A 23,007-nucleotide genomic window follows, 5' to 3' on the forward strand; every position below is an offset into this window, starting at 1 on the left:
TCGGAAAGGGTAGTTTACTTCTTGGAAAGGGTAGCCAGGCATTGGAATGCACTGCCCAGGGAGGTGGTGGAGTCACCGACCATGGGAGTGTTCAAGAAACTTGGATGTGGTGTTGAGGAATATAATTTGGCCAGGAAGTATTGGCAATGGTTGGACTAGATGATCTTCTAGGTCTTTTCCAACCTTGATAATTCTGTGATTCTGTGATACAATAGGTTTCTTTATAACTTTGAGGAAGGCAGTTTACTTTTGGCAAGGAAGAACCCAGTAAGAAGATGTGCATTTTGTGGGAAGGACCAGTGCAGCAGCTGTTTACTTTGGGGGACCAAGTTGTTTGGGATGTGCGCTAGCAGCTTTATACTTGCGTGCCTGTATATACATGCGTATAGATGTGTCTTATAGCTGTGAACAATTATTTTTTTTTTAGAAGCAGTGCAGGGCTTCAAGTATTGGAAGTGGGCACATTTGCAAAAGATACAGTAAAACCCAATGGGAGTGACCTGTGTGCCATCTACTCTTTTTACATCAGAGTGCTTAGCCTCGGGGAAGGCAGTTACAGTGGCAGTGTTACTGCCGCTTAATTCCTTACTGAGAAAAAAATTGCTGTTTGAATTCAAGGTTTCAGCTCTAAATCCTGACATCTGATAGCCATTCTTAGCTCTGCTCACTGTTGAGAAGCCTATAGTCTTAGATACTGTGCCTTTCTTACAGACAGGGCTATTTCTAGCCTAACACCTGCTTTACTTTTACTGAATTCCTGTTTTTTTCTTTTATGACTCTGAGAGTGCTACTACAAACTGAAATCACAAACAGAGGACTTAGATTTCAGGAAAAGACTCCTCCAAAGGACAAGATAAATAATGTGAAAACAAAGATCTTGTTTTCTTCCAGTGTTCTTTTATGGCTGGACTAAAATGAGAAAAATGTGTGTGGGGCTGAGAAAACAAATAGAAGCAACCTGATCCACTGCATAAGCAGAAGTCAAAATGAAAATTTTCAAGCATTCTAGAAGGCATCATCAGATCTTTTCAGGATTTAAGCTGACCTCTTTGTAACCTCCGTGTGCACTGAGACAAAAGGGCATGTGGATAGGAAGCGTGTCTGAAAGCATTACAGCAATGTGCGGTAGACAATGGAAACCTTGAGCTGCATGTCATTTAGGGTATTTGTATGGAGATTCTGTGGCATAGTATATCAGTGTCTGAGTATTTTTCTATAACAAACAAGACAACATTCCTGAAATGAATAGCATAAAAACTGGGATTTCGATGCAGATTGAAAGGTTCTTGTTTCACTGGGGGATGAGAATGTGAAGGGAATCTGGGTGAATGTGTTTGACCAGCGCGTTTCCGATATTGGCCTGAATTTCACACAACTTTTTGCTTTCTCAACTGAACTGAAACATGATTAATTAGAGAAATACATTTTATTTATTTATTTATGTTTTTTTGAAAGGCAGGAAGAGAGAATCAGTAAAAAATAGGGATAAATAATCTCTCTTAATATTTTTAATATTAGAGTTATGGGCTGCCCTGATTCTCTATTACCCTGATAAAAGGAATGCTAAATGAGTTAAGCTCAATAGTAACAACAAAGCACTTTTAAAGAATTGCTTACATTTAACTTCTGTTATGAAGACAAGTAATTAATTAAATTCCAGTCATCTTTTTGTACTAAACAGGCCTCACACCTTCTCCTACAGCATAAATTTGAAATGCAAATGGTTGGATTTGTAAAAACATAGGGGACAGATTTTTACAGTATTGAATTAGATGTAGTGACTGTTAATGGCTGGCACTGGTCTTTGCCAGGGTGGTTGGAAATAAAAATGCTGAAAACTGCGTTTTGCTTTTTTCCCCCCCAATCAAGCTGACACAGGCTGGAGTTCATGAGCTAATACAATGTAAAAAAAAATGTCTTTTTCTCAATTGTAAGTATAAGAAATATAAAGAGGTGTAACCTCCTGTAAAATAATACTCTTCTGCCTGCTTTCAGCAAGGTGTTAACTGAAAATTGTTGTCAGTCAAAATATGTATGAGAAAGTTGTGGGGGTGCCCATAACACAACAGAAATTTGCATGCTCCTACCAACTTCTGTTTATTGTTCATCCATGTCAGTGAGATTCATTCCAACATCCAAATTAAAATTTCAGTATAAAAGGCCAGTTGGGGTTTTAGTTCTGAGTTACTGGAGGATCAGTTGTTTCAACAATGCTGTTTGTCAGATTTTCATATTTCTTTTACATTTTAATTATAACTCATCAAATCTTAAGCAATTACTCCTGGGTTAGACTCAGACGAATGCCACTGAAAAGTGTTTTAATTTAATGGAAGCAGCATAACATCTGTTTCTAATGTTTTAAAAGCCAATTTATATGGAAATTTTGCTTTAGTGAAAAGTCAATAGATGTGGACTTCTCTAACAGCTCCTGTAGAAATTAAAAACTTGGATTAAAGCAACATCAAAACAGTGCCATTCTTTCTTGTTGTAGCGGTGTGATTATGTTTTCACAACCCTTCATTTGTATTCTTTTCCCTCTGTTGAAATGAAGTTTTTACTTGTCTTTTGTAGTCGAGCTATCAAGACAAACCAGGACCTTCTGCCAGAGACACCGTGGACCCATATATTCTACAATGACTTCTGGGGAACACTTCTCACTCACAGTGGAAGCCACAAGTCATACAGACCTCTCTGCACCCTCTCCTTCCGCATCAACCATGCCATCGGAGGGATGGACCCATGGGGTTACCATCTCGTAAACATCCTGTTGCATGCTGCAGTCACAGGCCTTTTCACAAACTTCTCCAGGATCCTCTTCGGGGATGGGTACTGGACTTTGATAGCTGGTTTGCTGTTTGCATCTCATCCGATCCACACCGAAGCTGTAGCAGGGATAGTGGGGAGGGCAGACATTGGAGCCTGCCTCTTCTTTTTGCTTTCCCTGATGTGTTACGTGAAGCATTGCTCTACAAGAAGTTCCTCAGCTAGAACTTGGGGCTGGATCTTGGGAGCAGGAGTGTGTGCTGGATGCAGCATGCTGTGGAAGGAGCAAGGAGTGACTGTTCTGGCAATTTCAGCAGTGTACGATATCTTTGTATTTCATCGGCTGAAAATGCATCAGATCATTCCTGCTTTATACAAGGTGAGTCTCTCTCTCTCTTTTTTTTTTTCCCCCAGAGGCTGTAAAAAAAAACAGTCTCTGTTAATCAGGTGTTAAATGATTTAGCAAGCACAGAATAATTCTCAGTAGTTTGGTCAACTCTGAAAAATAAGCACAGATGTCTAATACTGAAAGTATTTTTAATTCAGTTTAGAAAGGAGTTTTTATGTTTTGTTTGAACAGTGTGCTATTACCCGTTGCTATTTCTTGACACTGGGGATGTATTTCTTTTATTATTTTATTGGCTTCCAGGAGCTCTCTCCTCATTCTTTTTACCGTCTTGGGCTGAATGTATGGCTGACTTTTGCGAAGAATCCATTCATGCTCTTATCCTCTTGTATCTTGATAACTTAGCTTAGTTTGGTCAGGCAGGCAAGAGCAGCAGCTTGTTCCATCTGCGGGCTCCCTGATGCAAAGATAGAGCTTTTCATTGTTCTAGTTTAACAGAGATGCTCAGAACCTGGCATCATGTCTTTGGCATGTATTTCTTTCTTCCCCTCACAGGAGCTGTGAAGCAAATATTTTATTGCCTTACCAGACAAAGTATTTCTCATATTTTTTAACTTCTAGCCCACAAGCAAGCAAGTGAAATAAGGATAAAATACCCATAAATAGCCCACTCAGAGCCCCTGTCTATCCTCTCCCCAGAGTTGGTGTATTTTAGTGGCACCGGTATACTCTAGCTGAAATCAAGACTTGATTACATTAGTTGCCGTACAAATGAACATGCTGAATATACGCAACTTTTTGTTTCAGTGGATTGATTTTCCTTCAGAAAAATGCTGACTTAACAAAAGGAAAATGCTTCATGGGGACATCTGTTGTCTCATGTTTTAGTGAGACATAACTAAGTACAGGAATAAAATAAGGCTTTGCAGTCTGTTTCAATCACATTGATCTTAAAATCTGACTTCTCACATAAATTAATCTAAAATAAATTCCAGTTTTTGGTAAAGTTATTATCTTAGCTTGTATAGAATGTATTCTGCAAGTAATATACAATGAAAATAGAGTCAGAAAAAGCAAGTTGTTTATTGTAGTTGCCTGATAAACTCTTGTAGCACATTGACTTAGCCATCATACATTTTTTTTCTGACATAAATGGCCATTTAAGGAACAGAATAATTTCTTATGCTTGAGTATAAGACCTCTTTTGAATTCCAGTGGCCAACTACTGTATTCTAAACTGTGCTCCTAATGCTGAGCAGAAACAAATGGTAAACTAATAGTTTTTTTGTTTGTTCGTTTGTTTTAAAGCATCTTTAACAGCAAATTTTATTCTCATATATATGGGAAAAGCTACTGTGAAGTACTTTGAGAAGTTCAGTTTGCTATACAAATGTTAAACTATCTTAGAGAAATATGCTATTAAAAACATTCATATTACATAAATGAAATTCTGAATGACTTGTGTGTGACTTCATACCAAATCTAAATTAGTATTCCTCAGAGTCTGTCCTCATTGCAACCTGTCTTCGAAGACCAAGTTATGATCATTGTACTAGTAAGTTCTGTATCATAGAGTGCTTATTGCTCAAACCTTAAACCTTTACAGATATTTTTAATGAGGAAGACCTTTTTATTCCCTTTTTCCCTGTTTCCTCCATTGATAATGGGGTAAAAACTAATCTAGCAGAGACTTTGGTGGCGTAAGTGAAATCCAAGTTTCCATATCCTACAGTTGGATGGAAGACTCATCTTTCTAGACTATGTGGTTCTGTGTTTGGACAGCTGTATTCTCCTCCTGCAAGACACTTCTTGTTTTGGACAACAAAGTAGTGTCAATGCCTAAAGATTTTTTTTTTGTTTTTTTTTCTTCTCCATCTCTAACAATAAAAAATAAGTCTATGCTTTGTAGGTTACTAACCTTTAAAAAGTTTAGATGCTAGATGGAAGAAGTCTTATGGGGGAAGGTCATCTTAAACAAAAATAAGAATGTAAATAATAAAAAATGAAAAAAATATAAATATTTTGCTTGATATGCCAGAAATACATTTCACTGACTTATTAGGCTATATTTTCCTTAAAATTCTGTTCAATCCGAATTTTGCTGATTAGTTTTTATGTCAGTGTTAAGGCAGCCTTTGTTAAATCATTTGCAGTGATGAGAGGTTCAGTTGGGAGCCTTGGTTATAAAGTACTTCCAGTTAGGCTTCTTTTGTCCTTTGTAAGTTTTACTTAAAAATTGCTCACAAATTACTTAATAAGAACATATCACCCTGTACAACTTTGGATGCCAGGGATATCTTCATTGATTTAACATTTTATGAGAAGTGTTTCTCATTGAATACTCAACTATGTACTCTTTTGTATTCTAGCTTTGCATGGACTGTGCCATAACCATTGCAATTTCCTGTTCCCAAGGCTTGAATGAGAAGTAAAGGACTGAAAGTGCAATTTTATTTTTTAAATGACAATCACTGTAAGTGATTGGAGTTTGGTAATGTGGGTTTTGATTGTAGCATCTGAGCAGTGTTTGACAAATCGTGACCAGTATGGCAATTTAGATGCTATCATGTTGATTTCAAATGACTTTTTAATGTTTATTTTCACAGAAGTTTGAAATGATTATGCTGTTAGAATGATATTTTAAAATGATACTTTGCTACTTTTGAAATGATTAATAACAACAGAGCTGGATATTCCTGCTGAAAGCTTTGGTTTTAGTTTGATCCCTTGTGTCTGAGCAGAGAATGATAAAGACAAACTTATTTACCTTTTAATTTTGTATTAAAAACAATCTAAATAAGAACTCAGAATAAGCTTCCATTTTCAACTCCACATTCTTTGATCAGTTGTTTGGGCGTTACCTTCTTCTTGTTGCTTTGGCCTTAAAGCGTGTCCCTGTTAAGAACTAAAAAATTATTTACCCCTTCTGCAAACAAAACCAACTTGTGGATTAAGAGGTTTATTTTTTATTTTTTTTTCCTTAATGTTGTTGCTTACAATTGTTTACTTAATAAGACATTCCTGCATTGCAACTTGCATGTCAGTAGCCACCTACAGATGAGTAATCCTAAGTTATCCACTGGCTTGAGCATTTCATAATAAGAATACAAAAGAAACAAAGGAAAGAAACAAAACAAAACACAAACACCACCAAATCCGCCAAATAGAACTCTGTCGTGTTTCAGAAATGCTTTCCAGAATGTCTGCATCGATAGAAAGAACCGATGTAATTTACCTGGTCTGGAACTTGTGTTTTGCATTTTCTCAGTGTGGGAAGGTAATTGTAGAAAGAAAAACATCAGGTATCACAAAGAGCAGTTGATGGTCTTTTACATAGGAGGGGAAAAGTATAGAATGGAGCCAAGGGAGTGAGGAAAATAATTCCAAAAGGTGGTTGGCTTAAATCTGTTCTAAGTATACAGTAACAATATGAAACTGATAGCAGAAGAAAAGGCATGCCACAGCATCTGTGGAATGGCAGGAAGGAACTACCCCTTTCAATCTACCTAACCTTAATCTAAACCCTGTCCAGCTGAGCTGACACATCTGTTTCATATACTGTGCTGCGAACTGGAACTTAGAGGAAATGCTGGTAATAAAAAACCCTTAAAAACAAAACAAATATCCCAGATAGGGCTTTAGGATTTATTTTAAACCTGAGTCAACACTGTATCCATTCTTTATCAGTATCCAGTTCTGACACTGTGTCTAGTTTTCCTTGCTCTGCAAACAGCTGTACTTGGAAGTTTTGAAAGGAAAGTTGAAGGGCAGAAGTGAGGACCTCAGAATGAGACATTTGAGGCAGTGCGTAGTTAAGGACTTGGGCTTTTGTCTATAAGCCTTTTGAGAACACACCGCTGGGGAACTGAGACCCAATTAGTAATGTACAAGGAACAGTGGAACCACTGAATGCCTTCATGATGGTTAGAGAAGATGGGTTGGTAAAAGCAGTCTTAAAAGTGTTCCAGCAGGTGGTAGAGATAGCACAGGGGGTGGTATGCCTGTTTCTTTCATTTTGTTCTTTCATTTTGTTCTTATCATTGGTCCGAGTGTGAACTAAATGTGAAATGGTGGCTCTGACACAAGACCAGTAGCCATTTACTGGGCTCATACCTGTTATCATGACGAGCCAGTGATGTGTCACTTGATGTGCCCTGTCAAGTCCTTGACAACATCCCATTGCATTTTGAGTGGACTGACAGGGCTTTTGAATGGGGCAGCAGCAGAGAAGGACCTCCAGCAGAGCAGATTAATATTACCCTTTATTTAAAGCTATTTTTAATGCACTTTTAAAAGTGTATATCATAGCTACTTATTAAACTCTCCAGCTCTTTTCACTGTCATCGATGTACTGGTTATTCAGTAGAACTTGGCTGCTGATCTCTTTCCCTTTGCCAAGTTTTGTTGTATTCTTGTCTGCCTGTGATACTCAGGCTCTGGCTGGCAAAGTTGTCAGTCTGAATGCAGTTCAATTTGGTTAGTTGTATTTTATTCTGTCTGACTCACTTTCTAATTGCACTCTGATAAGAAAGTATTTGCTATCTTAAGTCAACAGAATTCGATGGAAATGTGTTTATAGCAGTTGTAAATATGTTGTTTGGAAAGGGAGCAATTAAAAAAAAAAAAAAAAGAAGTGTCTCTGTACTGGACAAAGCATTCCTTATTGAAGAAAGCTGAGATTTTGTTTTGATTTTCACCATTTTAGGCCTGGAGTTGTTTCTGTCATAAGTTGCATAGCAGGTATGCAGACTGACTGAGTTGTCGTGTATCGTGTGTATCTAATAGTTGTACCTGTCAGCAGTTAGACTTGCACAGATTAAACCATCATAAGTAGAGGGATGGAAGGGGAAATCTGAATACACTATAGAGAGCTGTGATCAAGCCTGTGATTATGGAAACTATGCAGATTCAGAGGCCTAATTCTTTTGTACTTGCAGTACCCAGCTTGAGAGCCGAGCCATTAATCAACATTGCTGTAGACAATCTTATGTCCAATTGGCTGTACAAGACTAATATAAGCCCAACTGTGCTGTCCTTTTCTCCTCTTTATTACTATTATTATTATTTTAATAAAAAAATGGAGCTGGACAATGTTAGCAGTTAAAACGATGGGGCAAATACATTTAAAATTCATTTTTAATATAATGGTGATTATGAAATATTTATTGCCCTGTGGTTTGTGTACAAACTGCCTTATAGAAATAACTGAACCAGATGTACGTTCCATTAATGTTCCTCTGCTACAGTATAGTAATGTTTTACCAGATCAACATAGCCTTAGTACAGGGGGATTGTTATACTGAAAGAAAGAGACCTCTATTTTTCCGTCACTGATCTGATTAACCCCCTCCTCCCCACAGGAGGACTGTCTCATGTGGAATTAGTTATTGTTGTCTATAACTTAATGTGAACCACAAATTGGATTGCAGGATGCATTATCTAACCTTCTGTGCTATTATAGCAGTATTGGTTTTGTAAAAAGCAATTTTATTGGAAGTCTATATTTTATTTAAGGTAATGATGGAAATCCTGGGCCTGCATGGATGACACAGTCAACCACTAAACCAAGCCTTATAAAGCATTACTTTCTTTTATGATCTTGGGACAACTTCAGTTGTGAGTGAGATCTGTACAATTCCTGCACAAAATAAGACTTTCTGTGTATTAGATAAAGCTACTGATTTTTGAGAACATTCCAGACTGGAAATAAATCACTTTCTCCATTCTTTGAAGCAGATGCCTTTAGAAGTACCACATATTGGTAAGCAATTTCAAAATAAAATGCTGCTCTTGATTGAAACTGGCTGTTGTATTCTTCTCTTCTGAGGAGCTTAAGAGCCTTTGCAGTGCCATAGAACTTGGTGGTTTTTTACCTTTTCTCCACCTACAAGTTGTTTCATTTTGAGACAGTGTTTTAATATTGTTTAAATTCTAGCTCAATGGCGCGTGTTTTGTTTATTATTTTCTACAACCCAAGGAACTTGAAGATGCTTGAACTTGCCAACATGCCTGCATATTTCAGTTAAATTATTCACGCTTTATATGCTGTTATGATGTGGAATACTGATGGCAAAATTACCAAATTATTAAACCATGACACCTGGTTAGTAATACTTTGATTTTGCAAGTTATTTCTCACAAACAATTGTAACGATGTGTTTCTGCCTTGCTATATTGTGAAATGCAAGGTTTAGGCTGCTGGGGTAGCAGATACTCAGAACAGGCTTCATGCTTAGAGACAGATATTTGGTAAATATCCTGAACATTACTTCTGTCTTAGTAAGAAATAATAAATAACTTAGAGCTTCAATTGTGATCTGACCTCGTGCAGGTTCTCTTTGTCTAACAAGAGCTGTTGTGTGCCATCTTTGTGTGCTCTGCAGCCTTTGAGGTTCCAGAGCTGCGTGTGGGACTGGCCCCCCATTGCTGGGCTGTTCTTGTTACCCAGCTGTGAGCTCAGACTCTGCGGTGGTCATCTGGGGGTTAATTCTCCTGGCTGCTCCAAGCCCATACAAAATTGTGGAAGTGCTGAGACGAATGTGCCTGTACATACATTGCTCATATTTCCGGCTGGAGCTGTGCGGTGCTTTTCTCTTCACACTGCGGGAGAGCAGCAGCGTGAGGCCTGCGCTGTCTTGGTCACCACTCCCCCTCCCCCAGCAGATATCTCCTAGACAAAAGAAGCTTTTTTGCGATTTACTTCTTCCCTGACAATTTCAAGTAGCTAATACTTCTGTTTCCAGTAGTTCCCACAGCTTCTTGCTGCTTTTCTTTTTGATCCTAAAACGAGAAAAGCAAGATTGGCCTCTGCTATCTTTCTTGTCAGAGATATTGATCTCCTGCAGGTCCTGTGATGTCAGTGGAGTTGAACCAAATTGGACATCAATATGCATAAATAGCTGTTGTTTCCTGAAAACATTTGCATGTGGTGATTTAAAATATATAAGATATGACAGAAATATATGAGGGCCGTTCTTAAAATAATGCTTCCTATTTTATTCTGTTGGCCCACAGAGCCAGAGGCAGATGTTGCTGGTATGACGGTAGAGGTTGAACCTTCCCACCAATATTCCATTACATGTTGTTGCCATGTGACAGATGGCAGCAGTCTGACAAAATGGTGTCTGACTTGGAAGTGCAGATGAAGCAAAGGGATGTCAGTGAATTCCTGCATGTGCAAAAAATTGCACTCATTGACATTCATGGACGATTGCTGAACATCTATGTAGACTGAACTGTGGATGTGATTTTAGTGAGGTGGTGGTGCATTTTGGCAGTGACAGTGACATGAAGGACAAGCCAGCTTTTGGATGTCCATGCACAGATGTCATGCTGCAAAAAGAAGAGTGCCTTGATTTGGTCATCTGTGCAAATCAGTGATTTATGACCAGGGAACACATGGACCTGAATATCAGCTTCAGTGCACTGTAAATGATGGTGGCGTTACTGGATATCAAAAAGTTTGTGCAAGGTGAGTCCCAAGAATGCTTATGTAGAAACAGAAGGAACACCTCATTCAGACTTGTCAGGATCTACTGAACCTGTATCAGGCTGAAGGTGATGGTTTCCTGGATTACCTTGATACCAGTGTCACCACTATGAGCCTAAGTCAAAATGTCAGTCTATGAAATGGCAATGTGTAAGTTCCTCACTGAAGAAAAAGTTGAAAGATGCAGTTCTCTGTGGGTTGAGTGATGTGATGTCTTTTGGGATGGGAAAGGAGTGCTCCTTCTAGATTTCCTGAAACCCAGACAAACCATCAAATAGTGTTATTGTACTCTTTGTATCAGTTGTAGTTTCCATGGCAGTAAGTAGGAGTCACTTTTGGGGTGACTAATGTAGCATCCTGAGGCAATTTTAGCCAAAGTGTGTTTTTTTGGCTATTTTTCAAGTAAGGAGTTATAAGCTATCTGAAGAAGCTGGCTTAAAATGGACTATATTTTAATATTAAATCTTTTTTTTTTTTTTTTTTTTTTTTTTTTTTTTTTTGTGATGTTGCTACTAAAATCTGCATTACTTTTTTTCTACCCTCTTTGAAGTCTGCAATAATATTTTTGAGAGTATATCTAAGAGTTCCTCTCTGGAAAGAAGGAAAAAAGAAAGGCTTCTTTAATAAGTAAGTAAATCAAAAACAGAGAAGCCTTTTTGTATTTGCAGAGTTTGTGAAGACATGAAGAGCACTCAGTGTAACAGAGAGGATAGTTTGCTAGAGAGAGGTTGTCGCTGTATTCAGTCTTAGATCTAAGATTTATACTGCATGGTAGCATGCAAAATATGCTGTATTCTTTCTTCTTTGCTTTCAAGCATGGGGTGAAAAAGCTTTCAGGGGCTTTGCATGGTTGGTATTAGCACTTACTTGTCATTCTGAGGTTGCATACCGATCACAAATATGAACAGTGTGACTTGTTTCATGGTGTTTAATTACCGCGTACCTGTGGGCTTGCTGTTTGCCAAGTTTTAAAACTTGTGCCAGTGATATTCAACTGATAATGTTACTCTTCTATTTTCTAATGTTTTCACAACATTTATCAAGTAAAAGTACAAAACTTGCCATACTGCCTAAGGACTCTGTTTCAAAACACTTAGTGTTTGAAGGTGTTGGTCACTCTTCGTCTTAATGATTACCTACATCTTCCTAATGCAAGCAGTTTTGCAAAACTACTTTTCTATACAGCTGGAAGGTTTCTTGTGCAAAGTGTCTGTGCTAAAAAGAAGTTACAGTTCATGTGTTTTGATGTAGTAAGTATTTTAAGTGTTCATAATGGGCCATGAATACCTGTGAACGTTGAGGGATAAGAAATAAGTACATGCAGCCTTGGTCTCTCTTCAGTTTTGCACTTAGGTTTGATATGAGAACCTACAGCCCTTTTTACTCTCTAGCTGTGCTTCTCTATGAATCATTTGTACCAGCCATAAAATAGAAGAAAAAAAAAAAAAAAAGTCCTAAAGGTAAGTGGTGTTTTAGTATGTTAAATGTCTCCTGGTGCAATTCCTTTCATGGAGATTTGCTTTAGCAGTTACGCCTTTTATGGTTAAACATCTTATGGTGTTTTGGCTAAAATGTGTGTATTTCTCATCTCTTATTCACCACATATCTTTTATGTCTGTTAAATGCCAGACAGACAGTTTATACTTGTGCCTTGCATACAAACGTTCAGATATTCTCTTCAAACTTGAGTACTTTCGTTTATCCTCCTAATACTGCGTTTAGGCCCATAAGTATACAGATTTGATGAAGTGCTGAATGCTTGTAGGTCCTGATGGATTGGCTGTGCTGAATGAAGCCATTGCACTTTGTAGAGCACAACTAAATAGCATGCTGGACTCTCTGCTTTCAGCATTTAGGGCGAGTGCCAGTAGCATCAAAAGAGGGAGGGAAAAAAATAAAGAAAGAAACAGAATCAAATAGATAATCCGCAGAGGAGCAGGTGCAGGTAGTGGACACTCATAGTTCTGGCTCTTAGAAATGCATTACAGCATCTTCTGGAAAGGTGATTGCTACTGGGAGTAAATGAAAATCAGTCTTAGGATTTTTGAGCATCTTAAATGTAGTCATCTAATTACCTGAGTCTATACAATAGAATTGTATTCTCAAAGGCAGTCATCTTACTACAGTCATACTAAAACAGAGCCTTTGCTGCTACCTGAGCATAAGCTTTGATTCCAGACCCAGGGGAACACGTCTGGGAGGAACAGGAACATATGTAAACCATGAGCCACAAGGGAGACTTTTCTCTTGGTATTAGGTTTAATTTTGAATTTCCTGGTTTATGCTCATTTTTATGTGCAGTAATGATTTAATGATTACACGCACAATTTTTCCAAGCTGAGTGATTTTAAACAGTAACCTGTGTGGACAGTTACAATATTAAAAAGGGAGAGAATGCAAGTATTTGTGATTTATGGTGGAAACAGCCAGTTTTGATAGAAGGCAGCAAACATTTTCTGGCATATTTACTGGAGGAACAGATGATATTTTGTGCATATGCCTGTATTTCTTTTTCCAGCTGCAATGTAGATTAGGTACAGGGAGGGAGACAACCCAGGCTTGCAATCCTGTAGCTGACTTTACGAATTGGTTCTTAAGATACATTTCTAGCCTCACTACCCTTGAATGTCTCTTAGAAAAGAGGACAATCCCTCAGTGCTGTGGGTTGTCCACATTGAGAAGAGGGGGAAAACAAAATAATTTTGGTTCCTATGTTTCTAGGAAACCAATTGGAAGTGCACATGAAGAAATTATGTTAAAATAGTCCAGAAGCTTTTGGGGGAAGGGAAAGAGAATTTGTGTACTTGGTGCTTAAATGTCAGGTAGAACATATGTACCTTTTTATAGTCAGAATAGTAAAACTTTGGCGGTTTACTTCTAAGGCTGTAGATTTGTTTGGGCTATGCAGAAGTCAGCTTCTTTGACATGTAATCACCAAATACTTTTCTCCTTGACAATAAAATGTGGAAATAAATTCTCATAGCAACAAGCTCTTTAAAGTGAGTGTTGGGGCATATTGAGTTAATAAAGGCAAAGGGAGAGCAGTGGAAAAGAGGGTAAAATTGTATCAAGTCTCTGTAAATTCTTTCTCTCCCAGAAAACAGGACTTTGGGGGCTATGGATAAATTTTTTGTATGTTTTAGTCTGCATGTTTGAAAAGCATCCTGGGTAGCTTGTACTGCTGTAGAACACAGCAAAGCTTGCATCAACAGCAGTGTTTATTTACAAGGGATTGTTAGATTTCAGTTTATTTTTAAAATACACGTTACTATGTTTCTATCTTTTATTTGGAGTCTTTTCTCCTTGAAATATGTTATTAGAAGTGGCAAAACATTGCCACAAAATAGCTCTCATGAGTTTTAAAATAGAAGCAGTGCCAATTTTTGTAAGCTTAGTTCTTGCTTCTTTGGAATACTACATATATATAATATTTTTGGCTTCTTGTAAGTTGAAATCTGTGGAAACTCAGTGTTAGCAATTTTGTAGAGTTTTTTTGTTGTTGTTGTTGTGATTGTTTTTTGTTTAAGCTATTATTTTGTTTTTACTTCTTTTGACCCAAGCTTTAACCAAGAATTTGACGTTTTGTGAGTGATTATAGTTGAGAATATGGATTAATTGTGGAACCAGACACATTCAGTGCAATCACATATAATTACAGATAATATCTCAAGTGTAATTTTTTGCAGAAAAAGAATTAAGCCACTTGTCTTTACCCACTTCTAATCTTTTCAGTGTGCAGTGCTTACTCTGGTCTTGAGGTCCTTTATAATCCAAGCCATTCTATGATATGATTGCAGATCTTCCTCTCATATCTTATTTGGGATGATGTTACCTGCTTAATGTGTACTTATACCCTCCTTCCTGTGTACTGATTTCTTTGATCTGTGTTTTCTTACTGGTACACATCTGTACCCAAAAAAAACTGTCTGTAAACCTTTTATACTGTCAGTGATGTCTTTCCTTGGAATAAGATAACAGTTTTTGTTGTTGTTGATGTTGTTGTTGTTTTTTTGTTTTTTGTTGGTTTTTTTTTTTTTTTTTTTTTGAGTTTCTGTAAAGAAACTTGGCAGTAAGAAAATCTCAAGTTAGATCTGCTAGTGATAATGGCTCACTGTGGAAATCACCAAGCTAGCTATCTTGAGGGATTTTGATACAGAGTACAAAAATGGATCTAAAGGCAAGGTTAGCAGTTGGATTCCTTGGCTGGTTGGTGCCAGGTTGTAACTAGTGTACAGTGTTCAAAGCAGGCTGAGGAAATGTGTGCACAGTGCTCAGGATCTGACAGCGTTCATGACTGCTCTTTCCATCAGGAGACCCTGTAGTCAAAGCAACATAGCCCTCAGTGGTAGTTATCAAGAATCACAGAATCACAAAATCACAGAATGACCCAGGTTGGAAGGGACCTCAAGGATCATGTAGATCCAACCCCCCTGCCTAGCAGGGCCACCAAACATACACATTTACTAGATCAGGTTGCCCAGGGCCCTGTCCAACCTGGTCTTGAACACCTCCAAGGACGGGGCATCCACAACCTCCCTGGGCAGCCTGTTCCAGGGCCTAACCACTCTCCTAGTGAAGAACTTCCCCTTAACATCCAACCTAAATCTTCCCTCTTTTAACTTAAAACCATTTCCCCGTGTCCTGCTATTGTCAGCCCTTTTGAAGAGTTTACTCCCCTCCTGGGTGTAAGTTCCCTTCAGGTATTGAAAGGCTGCAATGAGGTCACCCCCAACCTTCTCTTCTCCAGGCTGAACAAGCCCAACTCCCTCAGACTGTCCTAATAGGGGAGGTGCTCCAACCCCCTGATCAAAAGAAGCAAACATTAACTTCTGAAAGTTTACATTTGCTGTCTGCTTCACAAACCTGCAGTGTATATACCTGTAATGTTATTATTTTGGGGGTTTTATCTATCATTTTGAAGTTTGAAAAGGCAGAGAAAAAGTTTTTTACGTGATGGAATTTGTTCTGAATTGATGCTGGGATACTGTAAGACAAAACTATGCTGACTTCTGTTGTGGCAGATTAAATGATCTGTGAACAGTCTTACTTCTTACCTTCAGTTAGACTTGTATGAAACCTAAATTAAAACAACAACAACAACAAATGCAGTTTATATATCTATGTTTTTGATTTAATTATTGTTTTGGCAGTTCAGTGTTGATGTGTTTTGAATATGTCTGGATTCTAAATGCAAAATTTTCAACTCGCTTCTTTTATTTCTATCAATTTTCAATCTGGAAAATGTTTTCACTCCATTGTAAATCATGACATATGTGGTAGCATAAACCTAGACTCTCAAATAATTGCTTCTACCTTGGAACTGTCTTGCTCATGATGTGATGTATTGCCAGCAGTGTGAGATTGCACACTAGCAAAAAGGTTGATATGTCCTTGCACTCTTAAGTCAGTCTCTAAGGCTCTGCAGTACCCAGATGGCTGCTCTGATAATCTGGTAACAAACCCTGCTGTCATGGGGTGATATAAGGAAGATTCAAATGTAGGTTCACCTTTTTCAACAATGATGATCAAATGAAAGAAAAGAAAACAAAAAGAAAAGGAACATATTGAAAAGCTGAGTGTGTGATATGGAGGACAAAATTGGGGAATCTATGCAGACTTCCCATTATTATATTATCTGGCAGAGCTGCTCATAGCAGCCAGAGGATGCAGGACCTGTCTTCTGTCCTTACTGTGTGCAGTGTTGGTGCATTTTCTTATATGTTCTGACAGACTAATGAAAACTGAAATTTTATAAGATCTTATGTGATGTGTGACCTTGCATTTCATGGCACTTGGTGGTGGTTAGCAAGCAACATATTATCTCACTGGGGTAGTAAATCTATGTTTTAATACATTTATTTCTTTTACTTGTAGTGTAGTAGACAGCTTCAAACCCTCTGGGAGAACTTTTCAAATCTGTCTGTTTGTCAGTCTGCTTTGCTACTTCATTCTCTGGGCTTGGTTGCTGATTTGATTAAATGTTATGTTACTCTGATGCAGAAACTGTTTGAAATAGTCAGATTTGGTTTAAAAAGGACATTGTTTAAGACTAATATAGATTTCCAACAAAATCAGGCTCTTTATATGTCCCAAAGTCACGCTGTTCTACATCAGCAGGCTTCTAAGCCTGTTTACATGAAATTGTGCAGCTAAATATCTCAGAAATTTTATTGCTAAAAATTATAGAACTGCATTGTAATATAACATGTATTTGCATTTGGAATCATAACATATATTACATTTTATTGACTCCTTCCAGGAAACTCAATTTTCTGTGCAGTGAAGCAAATATGTAAATTGTTTGCTGTTATTTGTTGTTGTTGTTGATAACATTGGTGGCTGTGGAAATTCATGTACATCATGTTTTCCTATTGGTAAAGTAATCTGATATGTTCTTCCATTAACTAACTGCTACATTCAGCTGTGAATTACATAGGCTGCTTGCAGGAATGTAGACTCTGTGGAAGCATAATTAAATGTAAATATCTACTTAAATTCCACTATTTTGGGAGTTCTGCATTTGAATGTTATATCATTCTGTATCCTTATGCCATGTGCTGTCCTTTTGACCAGAGAGAGTTGTTTATAGCATGAGACTGAGGTTGCAGTGTCTTGTGGAGATCTTGCTGAATCCTGAAGCAAGTCCTCATGTTCAAAAGTTTTTTTAGTGATGTTCTTCCTGTCTGTGAAGTTTGAAAACTAGTTCTGATTTGCCCAAAGCTAAACTCTCCTATCTTCTCCTTTCTCCTCATCTCCTTTTTCTCATTTAAATGAGCGAACTTTCTTTTTCTTATTGTATAGGCCATGAATGACTGGACCAGGAAAAAGTTGGAAGGCTGATTAGAAAAGATCTAAATTTGTAGATTTCTACATTAAATTAAATTCTAATTTCTATATTAATTGCATTGCTTGATGCCCAGCTGGACACCAAGAACTTTCCACCTGAATTTAACAGCAGCAGTGGATTGTAAAGGTTTATTTTTCAGGTAGATGGCACATTTTCTCTGATATTGCTTTTGGTATGACTTGGGAGTTTAGGTTTGTTTTTAAGATTCATCTTGTTGCTGAAAAGCTGTGACATCCTTAAAAGCATGCACAAAAAAGTATTTGAATGATTGTGTTTAAATTCTTGATCTAGAATAAAAAATGCCTATTGCTGCATTGCAGTTAATCTGCTTTAGCTTATTTGAACTGCTTGTCAAGACATCCAGATTTGATATGTTGCAGAAGAGAATACTTGGAGCTGCTTAAATAGGAGAGAAGATTATACATAAGTGACTGGAAATACTAGCATCATGAGGCATGAAGTTGTGCCCATGTGGTATTTTCTCTTGAAGTTAACAAGCACTTTTATTAACAAAGTGCATTAGTTTTTTAAAAGAGGAGAGATAAGATTACATGGACAGCAAGGGTATTCGAAAGAATCTCAAGGATAATGAAAAGTAGAATAATTTAATATTTGCCAAAGAGAGTAAAGAGAGAAAGCAACAGGAAGGGAAAAACTTTATTTCAGGCAATGAGGAGGAGCAGGAAAAAACCAAAACAACAAAAAACAAATCGCCAAAGCCAGGATACAGGTATTGTCTTTGAAGTAGTTTTCTAAGAAGAATAATACAGTTTGAGAAGCCGGGACACAAGGAAAAGCATGCATCAATTTTGTCCTTTGTTTTTGTTTTTTTGTTTTTTTTTTAAATTTGGAAATACTCTAAAGCAAAACAAGACCGTGAAGAGAATGGACTTCAGTAAGAAAGATATAAATTCATAACGTCATTGAATGTTTAGTTCAAAATTTTAATGGCAGCTCAAACTTTAATTTTTAAAAAAATTTCAAAGTTTTAATTTGTCACTCAGTTGAAGTCATGGTGTATGGAGAGGAATATGTACACACTCACATTTTGATATATGTTCGTTTAAAAGGGAGACTGCGTGCTGTTCTAGCAATAAATTTTTGAAGGTGGTGTCGTTCATTTTAACGAGAGATTCTCTTGAAATTCTTTCTAGAGTTTTCTAAATAGTGTGGTTTTCTAAACTTCAAGTCCTGAACTTTTTTAGTGTACTTCTTAGTTTTGCTTTAGCAATGATTCATATTGTTTTTGTTAATACTTCTACCATGCAGATGGAAACCTAGCTAGCTGATAGATAAACCAGCAGGTTAAATAACTTTGTCACAAACAGATGAGATGTTAGAGACTTATAGAGTTATATTTGGGACTGTACTATTCTATATCTTCTTTTAAATCCCAAGAGTCCCTGAAAATACACTATGGAAATTTGTAGTGGATTTTGAAGTTAAAGGACTCAGGTATACCCACAGATAAAAAAATGAAATAACTAAGATTGACAGCTCAAACTAAAAAATATTATCTTTGGATTACATTTGAAACATTTTCAGATGACTAAGAAATATTTGTGTCCTGTTGTCCTTTTCTTACAACAGAGGATCTAAAATAGGTGCTTTTTTTTTTGGTGTTGGCCCACTGAACTCAGCCTCCTGTGCCTCCCTGCACTGTGTCCATCTGCCTTGCCATTTATGTTGCCAACTGTTTCTTCATAAATGTTCTGTAGGGCTTGGGTACTGCTTGGAACTGGAAGGGGGGAACTGAAATGTGATGCTGTGAAATTTCAAAGTGGCTTTAGGAGATTAGAGTGAATTCAGTTCTAAGAAATGATAATCTAAAATTAATGGTCATACATGTTCATTCAGGTAAAAGAAATAATTACCATATGTGAAGCTTGGTTACAGCATTGCCCTTCCTATCTTGAGTGAATTTTCCACTTACTGTTTCCATGTTACTAACTTATGCTATTAACTGTTATTAGAAAGAGAGGCACTGGGATTGAATTAGGGAGGGTTTAGAGTCCTGTAATTTATGATGATTTATGTCACTGTTTAGGAACTGCTACCCAAAATGGATTAGAAAATTTGTTTGATAAAAAAGTTAGCTAATGCAGTGGATTTGTTGGGAGGTTGGGGGGCGGAGGGAGAACACCAGCTGTATAAAGAAATTTTGGGTGGTAGTGTTATAAAATACAAACCAGATGTTAGAGGAATTATCTGAGGAAGCTAATTGTGAAAGAGTACTTTAGCATACCTTGCTAAAGATGGTGGGGATCAGTGAATTCAACCGTAAGTTTTGTGTGCTGTAGCAGAAGAAAAAAACATCATTAAAATAGACTCTGCGGTCTTAAGTTGTTTTACCATATTGCAGAAATGTAGTTGTCCCTTGCTATTTGACTTTCCAATATTTGAGCACCAAAATATTTTCAGAATTTTCTCCTCAGGAGATAGTTAGGGGTAAAAAAGATTACAAAGCAGAGAAGAGCAAATCCTCTAGTTTATGACTTTCAGATAATTCTTCTTCTTCTTCTTCTTCTTCTTTTTTTTTTTTTTTTTTTTTAATAAGAGGAGACAAAAAGAATATAACCTAGTCCAGTGTAATGGTCGTTGAGAGTTGACTACAAAGTTATAAATAATTGAGTGATACAAACATAGTGCTTACAGGGATGGTATTCATGTCTTCCCACAAAGAAGGAGCCTCTTGAAGGAGTATACCCACTGTCTGGGATCGAGTTGAAGATGGAAGCTAGTTACGAGGGATGAACAGAAACATACTGGAAAGGTTTATAGTTAGGAGGAGAAAGATAAATTATGGGGAGTAGAATGAGGTATCTCACCATAGCAAATTATCTGATACATTCGAGTCTATTTTTAACCGTTAGGTTTCATCAAAAGCAAAATGTACTTACTGTAAAAATGTAAATCTTGAGAACAAAGAGGAGAAACTACAAGTTGGCTGTGTAACTAGTTGGCCAAGATGGGTCACTGAACACCCTGCTACAAGCATGTAGCTGGTTGGGCCAAGACCAGAGCAAGACTTTAGAAGCTTTAGAAGAATCATCACGCATGCCAAATAAAGGTGCAGTTTGCTTATACATACCCAGTTGGCTTTGTCTTGGAAGGTTTTCTTTTAGTAAAAACAAAACAAAACCCAAAAATTACTCATATGAGCTCTGTGATTATGCAAATGTTTGTTTAAAGTAAGATGATTTTTTCTTGTGATTAATAGTACCCTAAAAGCAAAAATTAGGAAGTATAATTTAAATAGATAATTTTAAGATGTCAGTCAAAAAAAGTGAAATGGCAAAAAGAACTAAAGTATGAAAGACCTGCTAGTTGTCCATGTGTCTCTGTTGAACATGTTGAATAGATGATTTGTGGTGTGCATGTCTCTCTCTGGGGCTAGTAGAGATTTTTGTTATCAAGAAGTATTTTGAAATGCATTTGACTGATCTTACTTTTTATTGTCAGCTATTGTTTAGATAAGTGTTAAACAACAACTGATTAGGAGGCTTAGACACCCACTTGACAGCAGATTTTTTTGAGTTCATGGCAAAAACTGAAGAGCTTTCAGCATATTTTAATATTTTATTATGCATGTCTGGGAAATACCACCCTCTCAGAAGGTTATGCTCTCACGTTTCTCCCGTCAAGTAAATCCTTATAAATGTGTGTGTGTGTGTGTGTGTGTGGAACACCACGCATCCTCTGCCCATCAAACATAAAAGCAAAAATATCATTCTGCCAAATTAGTGACTGTTATGGTACTTTGTTACCAAAGCTGATGTCTCCGCCTTCTGTTTTATGAACTGCTCGGTCTGTGTATAAGGCTGCCTCAGACTCGTCAGTCTGAAGGTAACATCTCTAATAAAAGTCAATCAGTCAGTAGAGCAGAGTCCTCAGACCCCAGGGTGCTTCTCAATTATTAAGCAAGAGTAAAGCTTGTTAAGATCCGCATCACTGAGATGGCTTAGGAAAAAGCCAGCATGAAAAGATAATTCTTAAGCTGACAGTTTTAGCATTTAATCCGTGACTGCGCAGATGACTGCTGGTAGCACATTCTAGCCGTGAACCAGGGAAGTTCAGTCTCTTCAGCGCTGTGCTGCAGGTGGCACCTGGGTATCTGTCACAGCTGTGGCATAAAGGATGGCAGAACCATGGGAACAGAGCAGTTCACCAGCATTATGCCTAGGGGCAAGAGGGCAGCACATTCTGGAGCTTGCTTCTGCATCAGAAACAAAGATCTGATGCACATGTCTGGTAGTGGGTGGATTGTTGAGAACCAATGTTATGAAATGGAAATATTTTGAAAGTCGTATTTTCCAGTTTCAGGAGGATAGCGCAAATGTATTTTGCTTATGTAAATTCTTCTTCTGATTCTTAACATTCTCTTCTGTGCTGTAGAGGGAAGTTATTTTCAGAAAAGAGCTCTTTTTGATATTACAAGAGCCCCTCAGCATTAGCCATGTGAATGTCAGTTCCTCCCAACCTCTGTCTCTTATAGTATTTTCCCCTCATTATCCTAAACTGAAGTTTTCTCTTGAATTTGTAGCCCAATTATAAAATCTGTGCAGGTCAAAATTTAGCACAGAGCTTATGACATCATTTTAAATGACAGATAAAAATTACTTCTAGCTCTCAAAAGACTTTTAGGAATTTCACAGTCTTTGGACAGTGTTATACTAGAAACTAGCAATGGTGTTTTAATTGTGTTTTGTACACAGAAATTACAGTTTTGTGATTGGTGTTTGGTCCAGTTTTCCACTCAATCACGTTGTTGTCCATCAGACAGGAACTTGACATAGGAACAGTTTTCTCAAAGGCAGGGGACTCTCAGGCTGCAGTAGGAGAAAGAATAAAGATGAAACTCGGGAATTCACAGTCAGACATCAGAAATCCAAGTAGCAATGCTGTGTTCTGAGTTCTACAACCATGGGAAAAATTGCATTCTATCAAGCATGAAGAGCCGAGTCACAGGCCATGTGTTCATTGAAAAGTAGGCTTCAATAGTGTTGATACTTGCAATCTTCTTGTGCGTGGATGATTTAAATATATTTTTTATTTTATTTTATTATTATTATTATTATTATTATTTTTTTTTTTTTTTTTACTGAAGTGGGAAGATGGTCTCTAGGAAAATGTTTGAATTCTAAACAAAATTTTCTCTTAATCCTTGTCACTTGGCAGCTGTTCTTATGTAGCATAGGATCAACTGATAAAACTGTGTTTTAAGTCTGATCTGTATATATATATATATATATATATATAAAGAAACTTTCTAAGAGGACTGCTATCAAACTCCTGTTCTACATGTACCTTTGTACACTGTGACCTACATTATGTTGCTATATCTTGTCATTTTACTTTTCTGTTGGGAATTTCAAAGCCATACTCTATGTACAGTTTTCAGTTAAGCCTGGATAATATGCATATACTGAAAAGCTCATTTTAATGTGGTATAAAAATATATGGTCATCAGTTGGCTGAAAGATATTCCAGTTGATTTAGTGCAGAGATTCTTTATCTTTTTATTGTCAGTTGCTTTAATCATCATTTTTCCCTTTCTCAGCC

At 37.2% G+C, this 23,007-nt stretch overlaps 1 protein-coding gene across 4 annotated transcripts in view; it reads left to right on the top strand.

The window, feature by feature from the left end:
* TMTC2 (transmembrane O-mannosyltransferase targeting cadherins 2) overlaps window positions 1–23,007 on the top strand; it is a 242,375-nt gene that overhangs the window by 97,614 nt on the left and 121,754 nt on the right. For 2 of the 4 annotated variants that reach the window (XM_015857488.3, XM_085537860.1), the window contains exon 2: window positions 2,572–3,142. The exons of 1 other annotated variant lie outside the window; for it this stretch is intronic. In XM_015857488.3, the coding sequence (XP_015712974.2) occupies window positions 2,572–3,142 (571 nt within the window). Of the gene's footprint in view, window positions 1–2,571; window positions 3,143–4,610; window positions 4,665–23,007 lie in introns of all 4 variants that reach the window. One more of the 4 variants, XM_015857482.3, reaches the window with a different exon arrangement.

This window comes from Coturnix japonica, chromosome 1 (genome assembly GCF_054131305.1).
Source record: "Coturnix japonica strain WE chromosome 1, WE-NBRP24, whole genome shotgun sequence".
In the NCBI taxonomy this organism is placed as follows: Eukaryota; Metazoa; Chordata; class Aves; order Galliformes; family Phasianidae; genus Coturnix; species Coturnix japonica.